The 17,067-nt window shown below is 40.8% G+C and overlaps 2 protein-coding genes across 2 annotated transcripts in view; one reads left to right on the top strand and one right to left on the bottom strand.

Annotated features, from left to right (window-relative positions):
• Positions 1–13,242, top strand: part of DYRK4 (dual specificity tyrosine phosphorylation regulated kinase 4) — a 52,678-nt gene extending 39,436 nt beyond the window's left edge. Inside the window, exons 10-14 of the mRNA XM_012556936.2 lie at positions 2,457–2,629; positions 5,073–5,133; positions 9,868–9,997; positions 12,107–12,282; positions 12,848–13,242. Of these exons, the coding sequence (XP_012412390.2) occupies positions 2,457–2,629; positions 5,073–5,133; positions 9,868–9,997; positions 12,107–12,282; positions 12,848–13,095 (788 nt within the window). The 3' untranslated portion in view covers positions 13,096–13,242. The remainder of the gene's footprint in view (positions 1–2,456; positions 2,630–5,072; positions 5,134–9,867; positions 9,998–12,106; positions 12,283–12,847) is intronic.
• A 1,996-nt stretch (positions 13,243–15,238) lies between these two features.
• The window catches only part of AKAP3 (A-kinase anchoring protein 3), a 22,034-nt gene continuing 20,205 nt past the window's right edge, over positions 15,239–17,067 (bottom strand). Inside the window, exon 3 of the mRNA XM_004381170.1 lies at positions 15,239–15,394. Within this exon, the coding sequence (XP_004381227.1) occupies positions 15,239–15,394 (156 nt within the window). The remainder of the gene's footprint in view (positions 15,395–17,067) is intronic.

Genomic DNA, 17,067 nt, shown 5'->3' with positions numbered 1-17,067 from the left:
TGGGCACCAGGAACAAAAAATGATTAAGATACATTTCCTGTTCTCAGGTTGCTTATAGTCTAATGTAAAAGACAGAAAGATAAAAAAGTTAGCACAATAAGTGTAATGACTAGAGATATATAAAGTTGTGATAAGAACATGCAGAAAAGGGGCTTTGAGACCAGCGTTTATGGTGGCAGGGGAAGTCAGAGGAAGCCTCCTGTGGCTCAAAACAGGATGGATGTTTCCAAATATTCTGCAGAACAACTGTTGAAGACTTTTAGGTATGGCTTCTCATAAGGCATTCCAGCTAGAAAACAATATCTCCCACAAAAAACTTGTATGTTTACTCTTCTCATATTGAAAGCTGTGTAACCTATTAGTTACCATTCATCTTGGCTGCCAGGATGCTCACAACTGAATTTGTAATTATTTTATCCTTAGTTTCCTATGATCATTTCTCCCTTTATCTCTGTATTTTCTGATTTTCCTTTTATCTTTATTTTAACCATGAGGCAATACAGAGTAAGGATGCTAGCGTCAGATTGCCTCAGTTCAAATCACAGCTCTGCAACTTATAGCTGAGTGTTCTCGTCTTTAAAAGGGGGTCAGTGCTTTATAAGGTTGTTGTAAGGAATGAGAGTTCATCTGTATAAAGCACTTGGAATAGTGCTTGACAGATTTTTTAAAACTACCTTATGTGTATGTATTTTGATTGCAAAGTACCTCAAATCCATTTTGAAAGCATGCAGGGTTTAAGAGTATTTCTAGTAAATCTTTATTTTGTTTTAAATTACAGAATTATTATATCCTCTCTATAACCAATTCAAACAACAGATAAGTGATTACAGAGGATCCCTGCCCCTTCCCCTATCCAGGTAACCACCAACCACAGTGCTGCCCCCATCCCCATCTAGGTAACGACCAGTCACCTGTGCTGCCCCTCCACCCATCCAAGTGACCACCAATCACCTGTGCTGTCCCCACCCTCATTCAAGTGACCACCAATCACAGAGCTGCCCCCACCTCCATCCAAGTAACCACCAATCACAGAACTGTCCCCACACCCATCCAGGTGACCACCAATCACAGTGCAGCCCCCATCTTCATTTGGGTAACCACCAGGTAGGCATGTTGAAGTGTCTTTGATATCCCATTTCTCTGACTCTGTCCCATTCTCCTCATCTGTAAAATTTAGGCTCTCTGGAATACTGTCTTCTATATATCTCCATTTGCTGAGATTCTGTTGAGTTTGTCTTTGTATACTTTATACTATACAGTACAATGCACATAATATATTGAATATACGTTTTCAAATAATACATACTTCCTCCCAGATTCTGACATGCCTCCTCCCTGGCCAAGTTGAAAATCATATTACTCTCAGATGATCTCTACCCAAAACTTAGCTTTATATTAGTTCTACTTTTCACATTTTTTAAAAAGCCTGGTGGATTTAAATTTGCTTATCGAGAACAATACCTACTTTGAAACTCTTTATCAATAAAATGGGAATAATAACACCTCCATAATAATCAGGTTGCTCTAAGGATTTAATGAGATTAAACGCATAATGTGACTCTTAACTGTTGGTTGTACTTCCATCTCTCTACAAACTGTTAGGGTGAGAAGGTATTGTTGTTAGGTGCCGTCGAGTTGGTTCCTACTCATGGCAACCCTATGTACAACAGAATGAAACACTGCCTGGTTCTGTACCATCCTTAGAATTGTTGCTTTGTTTGAGGCTGTTGTTGTAACCACTGTGTCAGTCCATCTTGTTGAGGGTCTTCCTCTTTTGTGCTCACCCTCTACTTTACAAAGCATGATGTCCTTCTCCAGGGACTGGTTCCTTCTGATAACATGTCCAAAGTACCAGAGATGAAGTCTAACCATCCTCGCTTCTAGGGAGAACTCTGGCCATACTTCTTCCAATACAGAGTTGTTTGTTCTTCTGGCAGATCATGGTATATTCAGTATTCTTCACTAACACTGTAATTCAAAGGCATCAATTCTTCTTCAGTCTTCCTTATTCATTGTCCAGCTTTCTCATGCATATGAGGTGATTGAAAATATTATGGTCTGGATCAGGTGCACCTTAATCTTCAAGGAGACATCTTTGCTTTTTAACACTGGAAAGAGGTCTTTTGCAGCAGATTTGCCCAATGAAATACATCATTCGATTTCTTAACTGCTGCTTCCATGAACGTTGATTGTGGATCCAAGTAAAACGAAATCCTTGACAACTTCAATCTTTTCTCTGTTTATCATGATGTTGCTTATTGATCCAGCTTTTTTGTTTGTTTGTTTGTTTATGTTAAGGTGCAATCCATACTGAAGGCTGTAGTCTTTGATCTTCATCAGGTGTTGGGGAGCCTTAATTATAATCCACCCTCATCTAAGAAAGTATCCTGGAGAAGGGTGCTCTGGGGAAGGGGGAGGTTTTTGCCATGCAAGATTTCTCTCTTTCTGCCCTGCAGTATACACCTACATCCAAAGCCGGTTCTACCGATCCCCGGAGGTGATTCTGGGTCACCCCTACAACATGGCCATTGATATGTGGAGCCTGGGATGCATCATGGCGGAGTTGTACACAGGCTACCCTCTGTTTCCTGGGGAGAATGAAGTGGAGCAGTTGGCCTGCATCATGGAGGTGAGGGGAGTGCCTGGCTGCAGCTGGGTCTGAGATGTACAGGATAGCTGCAGCTCCAGCCTAGGGTAGTGGCCTGCAAACTTTTATTTTTTGTTTTGGTTTGATGTCCCCTAAAAAGTATTTTTTGAAATCATGTACCCACTTGCACATTGTTGAGTTGACATCTTACATTTTTATCATCAATTTAAATAGTTGCAAAAGGAACGCTGGAGGCTCAATGGTTAAGCGCTGGGCTGCAAACTGAAGGTTGGTAATTCTAACGCACCCAGTGGCTCCATGGGAGAAAGACCTGGCAATCTCTTACCATAAAGATTACAGCCTAGACAACCCTATGGGACAGTTCTACTGTGTCGCATGGGTTTGCTATGAGTCAGAATCTACTCGATTGCACACAACAACAAAAATAGTTGCAAAGGATGTAATTTCCAGCATATTGTAAATAGTGTCACTTTAAAATAAACCTGGTATACCACTCTTTCAAATATATCCAAAAGAGTATAAAAACCACAGTGATGTCATACACACCAAAATCCTCTGAAAAGTACGTGAATGAGTTCTCCTTTAACAGTTTTGTGTTTCTTTTACTTTTTTTTCCCCTTGAACTCATATTTTCATCCTACTTCATCCACAGAATTTTGTCCTATTTTGATATGGTCTTATATTTTGAAATCTTTTATCAGTCACTGTATCTTTAAATTTTCTTTTCTGTTGGCATAAGCTCCATGTGTTAAAAATTTTTTTTTCTGGTAAGTTATCCTTAAAACATAATTAGTGCATAAATTTTGATAATTATTAAGCATAAAATGTAAAATTTTATTGGGCATACAACTTTCAGAGATATGGATAGAACTGGGTTTTCTCTTTTTCCAATTAATTCCTGTTCCTGTAGATAACTATTACTTATTGCTAGAAAGAAATGTTCAGGATTGATTCCATGCCACTGTTTTGGGTGTATAGATGTGAGCACTGGAAGGAAGCCTGTTCTAGCTATGTCAACTAATTCTTTGACTCCTTTTGACTTACTGTATGTTAAAACCAAATTGTGATCAGTCATCAAAAAAATATTTTTAATAACCAATCAGTTGATAACCTTATTTCAATTTTGTTGAAAACAAATAATTAAAAAGTATTTGACTTATAAAATATCTTTATTGTTCAGTCATTAGTCATTCAGTATCTTAACTCATATGATGATAGCCATGCCCCCTCCCCCCCAAAAAAAAACAGGATTCAGCATATGAGTACTAATTATATCTATTACTCTTTCACTTAGAGTCATCTTGTTATGGAGCTAAATTAGACAAAACAGGGGGAAATAACCCTAAAAATTTAGAAATTTCTCGTTTTAGGATTGTTCCAGTGAACAAAGATATTTTGGCTGTGAACAAAGATGTATCCATCCATCCATCCCTCCCTCCCTCCCAAATATCTCTTTTCTAGGTTATCTCAAAGTTACAGATGGTCAGAGAGACATATCCTTGAGAATTATTAATTATAGATAATTTCATTTCATGGCTGAAACTAATAATAAAATATTGAAATAATTTAGGTAATAATAGATATAAACAGTAGCTATGGTGGAATGAGCACTGGCCTGGGAATTAGTAAACCTGAGCTATAGCCCTGCCTCTGCCTCTTTGGCAAGTGACTTCACCTCCTTGGACCTCTGTAAAATAGAGGATCAGAGTAGATGGCTTCTAAGGATGATATTGGATAATTTTATGATGCATCCCTGAATCATTCCCACTTCCAGTACCAACAGAGTAGGGAGTATAGGATCTGGGTTCAGATTTCTACTGCTCCAGAACCGACTCAGTTTCCTCTTGACCTCAGTATCAGTGGGACTGAGGAGCAAGAGGGTAGGGTCAAGCACAGATTATGGCTTGGGATCCCAGCTGCAGGGACAAGTGATCCACATCTGAGGGTGACTCTGTAATTTCTCTGTCTCTGTGCACCCCTATAGGTGGCAGTGCAGAAAGGTGAACAAGTGGGTGGTATGCTTTCTTCAAGAAGGTAGTTTGTCTTATAGTGGTCTGAGGCCCATCTGGTGATTTCCATCTCCTTTTCCTCTCCTCCTTTCCCAGTGCTCCATACTGAGATATGTCATTCTAAATCAGGTATGGCCAGTGTGCACCCTGGTTTATTTGCTCTGACAATGAGATGTGGCTGCCATCAAAAGTGACCTGCTTCTAGTTGGCACTCATGTCTATTTAGAATAACATGGCCAGTGTTGGTTCTCAGGATACCGAAGTGGCCCTGGACTAGGAGTTTAGAGACTGGACTTTGGGCCTGTTCTGCCACTGACTTGATGTTATCACTTAGTATCCTCAAGTCCTTATCTGTAGAAGGAAAAGTTTGATCAAAGTCCCACCCAACTCTAACAGTCTTTGAATCTGTGACTGACTCCACAAAGAATGAACCAACTGCATTGTACTTGTTGAAGGTGCTGGGCCTGCCGCCAGCCCACTTCATTCAGACGGCCTCCAGGAGACAGATATTCTTTGGTAAGTCCCGTGTTCTGTCATTTTCCCATGGTGACTTATGAGGTATCACAGGCCTTGAAGACACCTCCCATACCCTAAACACCATTTGGTGGTATTCCCTTTGCCCCATCTCAAAGGGCAAGCTGATTAGGAGCGTCTTTTAGAAGAGTAAAAAGATGCTGAGACGTGGTGCCAGATGGCATGATGGAGAATGGGCTGGGGTGGGGTGTGGGGGGCATGTTGAGGATGAGGTCTTAGCAGTGAAAATATATAGGATCTGGAGAAAAACCAGGTTCTTGCTTTGAAAATCTATTAGCAAGCAAATCTTAAAATCTCAAAAAGATTTGCCCTATGCAATATGTCATTTGATTTTTTTTTTGTTGTTGTAGTTTAAGTGAAAGTTTACATTTCAAGTTAGTCTCTTATGTAAGAATTTATACATACATTATGTGACCCTAATTGCTCTCCCTATACTATGACAGCACACTCCTTCTTTCCACCCCTGATTTCCCATGTCCATTTAACCAGCTCCTAACCCTCTCTGCCTTCTCATCTCACCTCTGCACAGAAGCTGCCTGTTTAGTCTCATGTATTTACTTGAGCTAAGAAGCACACTCTTTACAAGTATCATTTTATGTCCCGCAGTTGTCATTTGATTTCTTGACTGCTGCTTCCATGGGCGTTAATTTTGGATCCAAGTAAAATGAAACCCTTGATAACTGCAATCTTTTTTCCATTTATCATGATACTGCTTATTGGTCCAGTTTTGTTTTTTTTTTCCCTTTGTGTTGAGGTGTAATCCAGAAGAGCATAATCTCAAAAGATTATAATTATGCCTTCTCCTAGAAGTTCTCCCCACCTCTCCCAATCAACTTGCCCTCTCACATTATTATGATTTCACCTCGCTGTGCAGGGAAATCAAAGAGTAGAGCTTCTTTTCAAGAATAGTGGATAATTCTATTGCTACATTCTATATTAATGGAGCACTGTTCTTCCCTGCTGAAAACCTCTTAATCCCTCAAACCCTTACCATCAGGGTTCATTGCAACTTTTCTGTAAAATGGGTAGGCAAGGGCTGCTGGAACAGTTATACCGTGGGAATGTTTTCGTTGGTCAGTTATATACAGGTCACCTGTCTGATTGCTGGGATTAAGCCTCATCCCCAGGCCTATGTTGCTCCCCTCATCACAGTTCCCAGGCTCTGGATTTTGTGATCCTCTGCCATTCTATTTGAATGCTGCTGTACAAGATGGATAGGGCTTCCAGGGCACTGTGCACCAAAAAGATGAAGTAAGTCCCAGACTGAAATCCCTCTGAAGAACCACAAGAAGCTAAGGGATTCCCAGGTAGGAAAAACCATAGTGGTCAGAAAGTCAGCCAAGTGGAGCAAAGCCAGACATGAGGGGAAGGGGACTCCACAGGCAGACTTCTTGCCTCTAGAACATTTCTGACCAGCCATTGTGGTTATGCTAGTTCACAGGCTCAGGCTGGCTGTCAAATCCCAGTTATTCGTAGTCCTTCTCCCATCTCTTATTTTCAAGCAAGAGTGACCTCAGAGTAGGGGAGACAGGTCACATGATTTTTTTCTACAGCCCCATTAACAAGGGAGTCCTTGAGGGATCCTCCACAATGAGCAAAAGGGGTTTAGTTATGCATGCAAAGCTGATGGTCATTGTTTATGTACTAGTTCAGCCATGTAGCTATTAAAATGTTAGACCACTTCTGTACCAGTTGGTAAATAGCCACAACCATGAGCCCCTGCCACAGCCACAGCCTCCCTGAACTCTCTCCCAGGACTCCTTTGATCACTTCATGGTCTAGAAACTGAAAGGTTAATGCCTGGCAAGCTGAGGTCTTCCATGATCTAGCTTCAGTGCCAAGGCTGGCATCCATTCCGATTTGTTGGTGTCCACACCATACCAATGGTTAAATCTTTGAACATCATGGCCAGAGCTTTGAAGACTTTGTCTGTGAGCGAGGACAATGCCCTGGTTGCCTTAGAACAGTGCAGCCCCCACCCTTGTTTGGATAACCACCAGGTAAGCATGTTGAAATAACTGTGATCTCCCATTTCTCTGACTCTGTCCCATTCTCCTCATCTGTAAAATTTAGCCTCCCTACAATACTGTCTTCTATACATCCCCATCTGCTGAGATTTTGTTGAGTTTGTCTTTGTATACTTTGTGTTATAGAACACAATGCAAGTAATGTATTGAATATACATTTTCAAATAATACATACTTCTTCCCAGATTCTGATGTACCTCCTCCCTGGCCTTAGAACAGTGTCCGCACACTTACCTTTCTTCCAGATCAGTCTGATTATAGGCAGAGGACCTGGCTGGCTCTCTGTTATAACTTATACAAGGGACTGGTCTCTTGACGTTAAAGAACTTGGCTGCTAACCAAAAGGTCAGCAGTTCGAATCCACCAGCTGCTCCTTGGAAATCCTACAGGGCAGTTCTACTCTGTCCTATAGGGTTGCTATGAGTCAAAATCAACTTGATTGCAACGGGTTTTTGTTTTTGTTTTTTTGTTTTTAACTTACAATTCAGCCTTTTGAAGGATTTTAGGGAAGGAAAGTGAGGATATTAGTTTTCCCTTTTGCTAGACAAAGAGATTGTGGGATGTCACATCTTAAGACTATAACACTGAACTCATGAGGTAGCATCTAGGTGAGGAGTAGAAGGAAGGGAATATAGGGCAGCTTGGTAGGAGAGTACCAAAGACATGCATGCCCACTTTGTAGAGTACCCAATTTCTATCATCAGCACTAGGCTTTTGGATGGTGATGTGGTTTTGGTAGCAATGTCCACATGTCTTCAATTCCTGAGTAAGAAGGGACTGCATAGGCAGCTGCTTTCTCTTTAGTTTTCCCAAACTTTATTTGATTTTAAGAATTATTTGACACTTGGTGGTTGTTGTTGTTAGGTGCCATTGAGTCAATTTCGACTAATAGCAACCCCATGTGACAGAGTAGAACTGCCCCATAGAGTTTTCTGGGCTGTAATCTTTACAGGAATAGATCTCCAGGTCTTTCTCCTGTGGAGCTGTGGGGTGGGTTTTAACCACCAACCTTCTGGTTAACAGGCGAGTGCTTAACCATTGTGCCACCAGGGCACTTGGGAAAAATGTTAATTTCAGGCTCCTCCTCTATAATTATGATATAGCAGATTTGGAGTGGGACCCAAGATTCTATGTTTTTAACAATACCTCCTTGTGATCCTTATGATAAGGTGAATTTGGGAAACACTGTGTTCACCTCAGTTCTTGGCACTCCCTTCCCCAGGTTTGGGCCCCTGCCAACTGCTCCTCAACCCCCAGGCACAACTGGTTAATACTCCTAATTAGTAGCAAAGTGCTTTTGCCCCCAGGTGGTAAGATACTTAGGTGCCCCAGGGAGCAAGGAGGTGGAGAGCAAAAGTAGATATTGGGGATGGTAAGAAAAACTTGTGCAGGAAAAATAATTAGTTAATAATAGCTTTAGAAGCTATGTTATTTATAAGCCTGTGTGCTTGATTCTTCTATGGCCATTTATAAAAAATAACATAGGATAAGATGGGAGCACTGGAAGCACAATCAAAAAGGAAATGAGGATTTTTATGAGCTCACAGTTCCTTTACCCTACTCAATACCCCCTGCCCATTTTTATTCATATAAATACACAGGTACCTGTTTGTGTGTGTACACACATGCCCATTCATGGAAGTCTGTCTTCCAGGAATACAGTAAAAGCACATGTTCTTTGAGAGGTCCTGCAAATGGCATGGTTACAAAAGTCATGGAAGCACTTTATTGTGCACTTTCTGGACTGTCCATTAAAGAACCCTACTGAGTTTTTGTGGGGATTCAGTATTATGGGTAAATTGTGTGTGTGCTTATACATACTCATATGCCTGCAGATTTGCAAGGTGTGAGCATGAAGTGACCAACTTTTCTGAACATGCACATTAGAATCTAGACATCCAAATGAGTGGTATCACCTTCAAAGCAATGTGCAAAGTATCCTTGGGAGCCTTTGGAACTGTCTTCAGGGTTTCTTTTCAGGGATGGCAAATCATACATTTGATGAGGGATTTAATCTGTGGAAATGGCTGAAAACCATTTGAAGCCATGTCTTAAGCAACCAACGAAGTATGATCACTTCGATTATGGACAAAATTTTGGTGTACCTATAAAGACGTAATGAGGTTAATTTGTTTGTGTGGCTTATGAGCTCTGAAAGCAAATCCTTATGCTAAAATGGATTTCTTGTTATACCCTGTGAATGTCCCAAATTCTCACTTTATTGGGCTAATGGGGAAAGAGTAAGGGCATAAACAATCCAAAAATGGACAATATCTTTTTTGATCAGAGCTGAATGCTTTTGTCACTTCAGATTTATTCTATTACTATTATTACTACCATTGCTGCTGCTGCTATTACTACAACTACTACTACTTTGGTTAATACTAAGCCATTTAAACCATCTGGTTGGGAAAGGAGGTGGTGGGAAGGAGGTTCAGAACATACTGGGTAGTAGGAAAAATTGGTTTTTAAGTTTAATTGTATTCATTGCCTAATCTACATGTGGTTGTTTAGACTGACTGAGACCATGTGTGTGCTTGTGGTGGTGGTGGCGGGGGGCAGGGTGTAAGACAGAGTGAGACAGCTGCCAAAGACTACCCCAAGAAGCAGCAGGGCTAAGTGAACAGCTGTGATGTGGCCCATTAATATTTACACCTGGAACTAAATACAGACTGTTATATCTCTAAAGATTCCAAAGGTTTTCCTAAAAATATAACCAACAACAGGGGGAAAAAAAGATACCCGGACTCCAAGGATCTCATGATGGTGCTGAAAACCTACGACACCAGCTTCCTTGACTTTCTCAGAAGGTGTTTGGTGTGAGTTGGTTGGGTTATTTTTGTGTCTGGGCTTTCTCTTAAATACTGTCCTTTTACATAGGTTTGCTGTGAAGGCTGGGGCTGGGAGACAATTATAAAAATAACAATAAATCCTCTTGTATTAGGAAAGTAGGGAAAGGGTGAGCTATGAAACATTATGATGTATAACTTTTTAGAATTCATATGCATATTTTGAATCTTAGAAGTCAGGTTCTTTACCTTAGTCAAGTCATAGTAAAAATGGAACTATCACAGAAAGCCCCCAGCCAGTGCCCAGTTTAGAAGATATTTAGAAAATGTTAGCTATGGTTACTATCTTACTGCTATTAAAGAGGTTTTGCAAGCCTGTCTCCTCTGAGTGACAAGTAGAGTAGCTGAGCGATATTTGGCAAGTGATTGTTGCTGTGTGGGCCTCGGTGTCCTTTTCTATAAAATGAGGTTCTCTGAAGGTCCCTTCTAGCTTTATCAGTCCTATAGTTGTTTAGTATTTTCAGAAGGCAATATGTTTATATTCTCTCATTCTTCCTGTGGGATGGAGAAGTTTTAACCAATCACTGTTGTGGCATTTGTGCATCCTGGAGTTTAGTTACCAGCTCAGATGATAAACCATCATTTACCGCTGGAAGTTTTGCCATCTGGGGGTTATGCTATTAACCTGAATAAAGGAGGTAGAAAAGGATCCTGTACCCCATCTTTACTCTTATTCTACCCTAGCCTCTTGCTGAGGCTGTAGACAAACTCACCACTGAGGCAGAGGTGAGTTATCCAGAACAACCCAATCATTCAGAAACATCACAGAACCAAGTAAGAAACTTTTTTTTTTTTTTTTTTTTTAAGAGCAAAGGGCTGGTTGTTTACGACTTGCAAGAGGGAGCTGAGCTGATAGGGCCTGTCACCTTATAACTCCAGTTGCAAATTACATCAGTTACTAATTAGCTGATGTTTGGAATGAGAGACTAAAGGTTTAGAGTCAAGTTTAATAGGGTAAATGGAAAGTCCTGTGTCTAGGTTTTATAGGCTAACTTTAGAAGAGGGGAGATGTAGCTTAACGGCAGTTCATTTGACAAAGAACTGGAAGATTGAGTTGTTTATAACCTTGATAAGTCTATAATGTTAGTGCTGTCTTCCTGCAGTTACAATAGGAGATATTCCCAGCATGATAGACACCAGTAAGGCAACAGCTGACATTTCCTGTCTTGGAAGGTGGAAACCCTTTCATGTGATCAGTAGTCAGTAGTGATGTGAATGTCTTTAGTTAGCTGGAGGACTGTGACATAAAAGGATTAGTTGTCTTACACTGTATAATGCCAATAGGTAGAATTACTAGGGTAAAAATGACTGGGAAATGAGTTTTGGATCAATAAAAATGAAGAACTTTTAAAGAATTGGGGTTTTTCAAAATTAGAATTGGTGGCTCCCTGAGATAGCACCTAGTCACTGAAATTACTCAAAACAGCAGGATGATTCCATGTTAGGGCTGTATCAAATGTGTTCAGTTTTAGAAGTTTGGCTGCATTATATTTGAGTCCCATGATAAATCTTAATATTCTAGTATGTTTTAATTCTCTTTGTGATATATTTGGATGCAGAAAATCCATAGTATGGGAATTGAAATTAAGCATCTCTTTGTTTTGATCTTAGTTTACTGACCGCTAAGGAGATTATCTATAATATTTATTGTAAGAGAGTTTCTAGGAATTCTGGAAGACTTGGGCTCTAATATATTTCCTAGCTTGGTATTCACTTTTTCTATAAAAAGATCATTCTAATATTTATTGCCTGGAACCTTTAGGAAACCCTGGTGGTGCAGTGGTTAAGAGCTACGGCTGCTAACCAAGAGGTCAGCAGTTCGAATCTACCAGGTGCTCCTTGGAAACCGTATGGGGCAGTTCTACTCTGTACTATAGGGTCACTATGAGTTGGAATCGACTCGATGGCAATGGGTTTGTTTTTTTGGGTTTGGTACCTTTAAGTTATATGTCATAATCTCTGTTCTATGATATCTTTGAGTTACATTTTAAATAAAAAAAATATTAGGTTCTTAAAAATGTTTTAATATTTAAAAGAATAATAGAACAATAATCAGTGCTGGGCTTTGTTGGTGTGTAGATGGGAACCTTCTCTTCGCATGACCCCTGGCCAGGCCCTCAAGCATGCTTGGATTCATGAGCCACGGAGCCTCAAACCCCGGCCCAGGCCCCAGACCCTGAGGAAGCCCAGTCTCAGTTTCCCCTCTGAGGGAAAGAAGAACAAGGTTCAGGGGCATCACCACTTGGGCAGAAAAGGTACAGCCCCTTCAATAGTCAGTCCCATTCCTGAGGCATCAGGGCACCAGGCATCTATGGAGGATTTGCATGCCAGTTTTTCTGAACTCAACTTTGGATAATTAGTCAGGCTACATCACTGCAGGCTGCCATTTCTTCTCTGCCTTTTGAGATTTTCCTCCTTCAGGACTTTTGGCTCCAGCTAGGTTCTCTTGTCACTTTTTGCCTGTTATCTTTAGGATTTTTAATTTACTCCTATCTTTTAATTCCCTAAGGAGCCCTGGGGTGCAGTGGCTAAACACTCAGCTGCTAACTGAACAGTCAGTGGTTTGAACCTACCAGCCACTCCATGAAAGAAAGATGTGGCAGTCTACTTCCGTAAAGGCTACAGCCTTGAAAACCCTAGGGTGCAGTTCTGCTCTGTCCTATAGAGTCACTATGAGTTGGAATTTACTCAACGGCAATGAGATTTTTGTTTTTTAAAGTATCTTCGCCACCAGGATTTCCCCAAAGCCCTTTACTGTCTAATGGACAATGTAGTTCATATTTGAATGCAGCTTGTTCTTTTTTCTCTCTTCTTGGGCAGATAAGATCACCAAAGAAGAGTCTGCCGAGAAAATAAGAAATGTAGCTACTTTGAAGTCGGTTCAGAATGCAGGTGATCAGCAGGGCTTTCTCCAGCACAGGGCTGACATGGTCCAGCTGCCTCATCTAGTAGATGCTCCCGGAAAGCCAGAGGCACTTATTGGGTCAGAGCAGTCCCCGACCTTCACAGGAGATCAAAGCAAGAACTCCTCCCTCAAGAACACAAACATTTTACCACCCATTGTATGACCTTGGCTGAGGGTGTGTCCTGTTCCTTTCCACCAATGATTTGTATTAGAGACAGCACTTATATTGTACAATACTTCAGATTGTTGTTTTTTAATGCATAAAGGTTTGTTTTAAAAAAAAGATTCGCATGGCCAGCTTGGCATGATTCCTCTTATGAGGGACAGGGGAGAATGTACTTGCACCTACATTGCTTCCCTCTGCTCCCAACCAGACAAACAATGAATGGTTTTTGTACTCACACAATGTTATTGCTAGTTTAATGTTTTAAAAACAATGGTTTTTATACTTAAACAATGTTATAGCATCATTAATGGAGCTCTAAATAAAATAAATTTTCCTTCTCACTCAAGACTGCCACCATTTGTCAGTCAGGATTCTTGTTTGAAAATGACAGAAGTTGAATTCAAACTAGTTTAAGCAACAAAGGACATTTGTTACTTCATGTAATTGGAAAATCAGGAAGGGTGGATATAGTGTCAGGCATAGCAGGAGCTAGGAATTCAAACAAGGTTGTACAGGTCTGATTCCCTTTCCATCTATCAGCTTTGCTTGTCTTTATGGTTAACGTCATTTTGATGATGGCTTTTTCCAGAATGGATGACCACCAACATCCAGTCAAAAGATGGCAGTCTTCCTTGCAGGCACGAAAGTTCCAGAAATGACTGTTTGGATTAGGCACAGATCATATGCCTGTAAGTGAGCCAATCACAACGTCTGAGAGATTGGGATCATCTGATTGGCCAGCCTGTGTCACAAGCCCACATTGTGGTGGTGGTGGTGGCTGCACCATGAGTGATGCCCTTCTAGGACCACATGGAACAGGGGAGGGATGCTTTCTAAAGGAAGGGAAATTGATTAAACGAGCAGGCTATGTTTACTTGTCCACACCACGCCCCCCTAAATCTAACCAATTCAGTTTATTCATTTCCCTTTCAGTCCTTATCTATAAATTATGAATTATAATCTGTAAATTATGCATATATAATTTATATGATTGCAATCATAGTATACACTTTGACATGAAAATTAAGATCATAACATCATAAATAACATGGAAAATATACCTATCTTGATAGTTTTCGTTTTAGTGTTTGAAAAAATTCCATCAAGGGAGACACTGGGTAACTGTAGCTATGGGTTTGGATAAGATCACTCAGGGAAGATGATACAGAGTGAGACGAGCAGAGGATCAAGAGAAAGTCCTGAGAAAGATAAATATGCAAGGGGTTGACAAAAGTTGACTAGACTTCTTCCTCCAAAGGATCCAGAGAAGTAAGAGGAAAATTGAAAGCCAAAGAAGTAGAACATTTCCAGAAGTGAAAAAAATAAAAAATAAAAAAAGATCAACAATACAAAATTCCACAGAAAGGTCAGGATAAGAATGGAAACTTTCTTAAGTGGGGTGATAGGGACTTTAAGTCAGAGCAGGTGACATATTAGTTGACTTGTCCAAGGTCCTATAGCTAGGAAGGCACAGCACTGGCAATAGAAATCAGATCTTCTGGACCTTTTTAATTTGACACCAGCTGTGGATAAAGTTGGAGGTAGACAGTTCTGCAGCTCCACACACATAGGACAAGAAACCAGGTCCTCGACATCATAACATCATAATGAGAATGATTTAGATTCGATGTTATAAAGCATTTTCTGATTTTCATGGTTATAAAAGGCTGAAATGAATTATTGCTAAATTGTGGCTTCTTATTTTGAGAGAATACTTTAAAGGAGGGGAGCTGCAAACTATGGCACAGACGGGCATGGAGAACAGGCTCTATGACCTTGGTCAGCGCCTCTCAGTCCAGCACTATTTCACCTATGCTCTCCATCTGATTATCTTTTCCTTCCTGAGATTTCTTTACCTTATTGTCCCATTGGACAATATGGTAAATCTTAAAGAAATCTAGGGTAAATCTTAAAGAAACCAAACGCCTTGAGCCCTTTAATTGTAATTTAATTTTATATCCTTGCTTGCATGGACAGGAAAATCTGCGAAATCCAGTGACTAGCATAAGATGACATGTCTTTCATGTGAGTGGTATGAAGATAATGTTAGGGCTCTGAGGGACACTGTGGAGATGAGAAAGAAGGGAGGGGACAAGGGCTGGGCCCATTGCTGGGAAAGGGGACGCATGGGTGGCACCAGTTACAGGTTCACCATCAGCCAGTCCAGCAGCTGCAGCCGCGTCACATTTCCCACCGCCTCGTCCAGCTGTCGCTCCTTCTCATAGCGCAGCACTGACTGCAGAACCTCACCCACACTGCGCCCTTTGTCCACAGCGGTCGCCGAGAGCTGGAGTAGCTGTGAAGAGGAAAGAAAACAGCAGTGGAGGGGCTGAGCATCCTACAGCTGGCCACAAAGAGCCTGCCAAGGTTAGAACAAAGAGGTCAGGTAGACTCTGGAGAACTGCAGCAGGGGGGACTCAGATGTTGAGAAGACTTCCTTAACTGTCATGTTTGCTGGACTGTTTGACACAAGAAAGTTGGCAAAATCCCCCTTAATTTAAAGAAAAGATGTTAACACCCACCTGTCCATGATATGGAGAATTATGATTTCCCATTAAGACCAAAATCGTCTGATGTTTTTCCCTATAATGCTTTGCTTCCAGTGAGTATATAGCCAATGGTGTTCTTGCTTTCTAAGAATTCTAGTGCTAAACTCACCCTGATCTCGTAAAACAGCTTCTATCATTGTCCTAAGACCAACAAGGGCGAGAGAGAAAATATTCAGTGGAAAAAGTGGATGTTGCCTTCCATACCTCATAGCCAGAGAAGCCCAGAAGGCACCTCAGAGGTTCATTCAACCTCCTTGAAAATGTTGCCCAGAGAGGTGAAGAGACTTGTCAGTAGTACACTGCTGGTAATTAGCAGAGCCAAATCCACACCCAGGTCTCTGAACTCTATGTTCAGTTCTCTTTCTATGCATAAAATAATGAAAAAATTAACCAAAGCAGCCATTCTAATATGAACATAGTATATTACTATTTATCTGGGATCCTAAGGGCAACAAGTAATCAGGTTTTATTTTGTGCATTCTGCTCCTTATTTGTTACAAGAAAGAGTCAAAGGGGAAACGAACAGGTCAATTATCAGGAGCTTTATCAGAAGGGGAAATTTCCATGCAGGAAGCTATGTGCATGTGCCTGCACACCTGTGCCGTTTCCAAATGTATCATGATATTTCTGTATAGACCAAGTCTGAGGGTTAGTACATATTCAGACCAATTTCCTCTATTTTCCAAATTTATTGTTCTGCCTAAGAAGAACTAATATCGTTAAAGTAGTATCAAAATACTGTGAGATGCTGGCTTATTGGCTGAGTTTGGTTTCATTATTATATTTTAATGTAATAATTCTTTGAAAATTGGCAATGTCCCCATAGTATACCTAAGTATTCAACTGAGAAGCTGTAATGACAAGACACTGAATATATGTTAGGTCAACTATGTGGGATGCTGTTAAGTCTATCCTATTGAGAGAGCCAAGATTGAGAAGATGGGCGTTGGAAGGTAGAGGAAACTCCAGTCCTTCTAGGTCTAACTCTCTTGGAAATGGACTTCAAAGTGTCTAGACATGCTGTAGGTACTCCTGGGTACTAGGGAAAGAACAACCTCTGCCACACGGGAGTGGCTAGAAGCCAGGGAGAGAAGGAATCTCTCCATTGGAAAACGAAAGCTGCAGATAAGGGAGCTAAACCATGCAAACCAAATTATCAAGATGATTCTCCTCTTTTTTTCCAAGCCTTGGTGGTGCAGTAGTTAAAGAGCTTGGCTGCTAACTAAAAGGTCAGTGGTTCAAACCCACCAGCCACTCCACAGGAGAAAGATGTGGCAGTCTGCTTCTGTAAAGATTTACAACCTTGGAAACTCCATGGGGCAGTTCTACTCCATCCTATAGGGTCATTATGAGTCGGAATTGACTCAACGGCAGTAGGTTTGTTTTTATGAGCCCTGGTGGCACAGTGGTAAAGAGCTTG

This window comes from Trichechus manatus, unplaced genomic scaffold (genome assembly GCF_000243295.1).
Source record: "Trichechus manatus latirostris isolate Lorelei unplaced genomic scaffold, TriManLat1.0 scaffold00081, whole genome shotgun sequence".
Lineage (NCBI taxonomy): Eukaryota > Metazoa > Chordata > Mammalia > Sirenia > Trichechidae > Trichechus > Trichechus manatus.
Note: the sequence above shows the minus strand (reverse complement) of the source record. Positions and strands in the feature narration are given on the sequence as shown.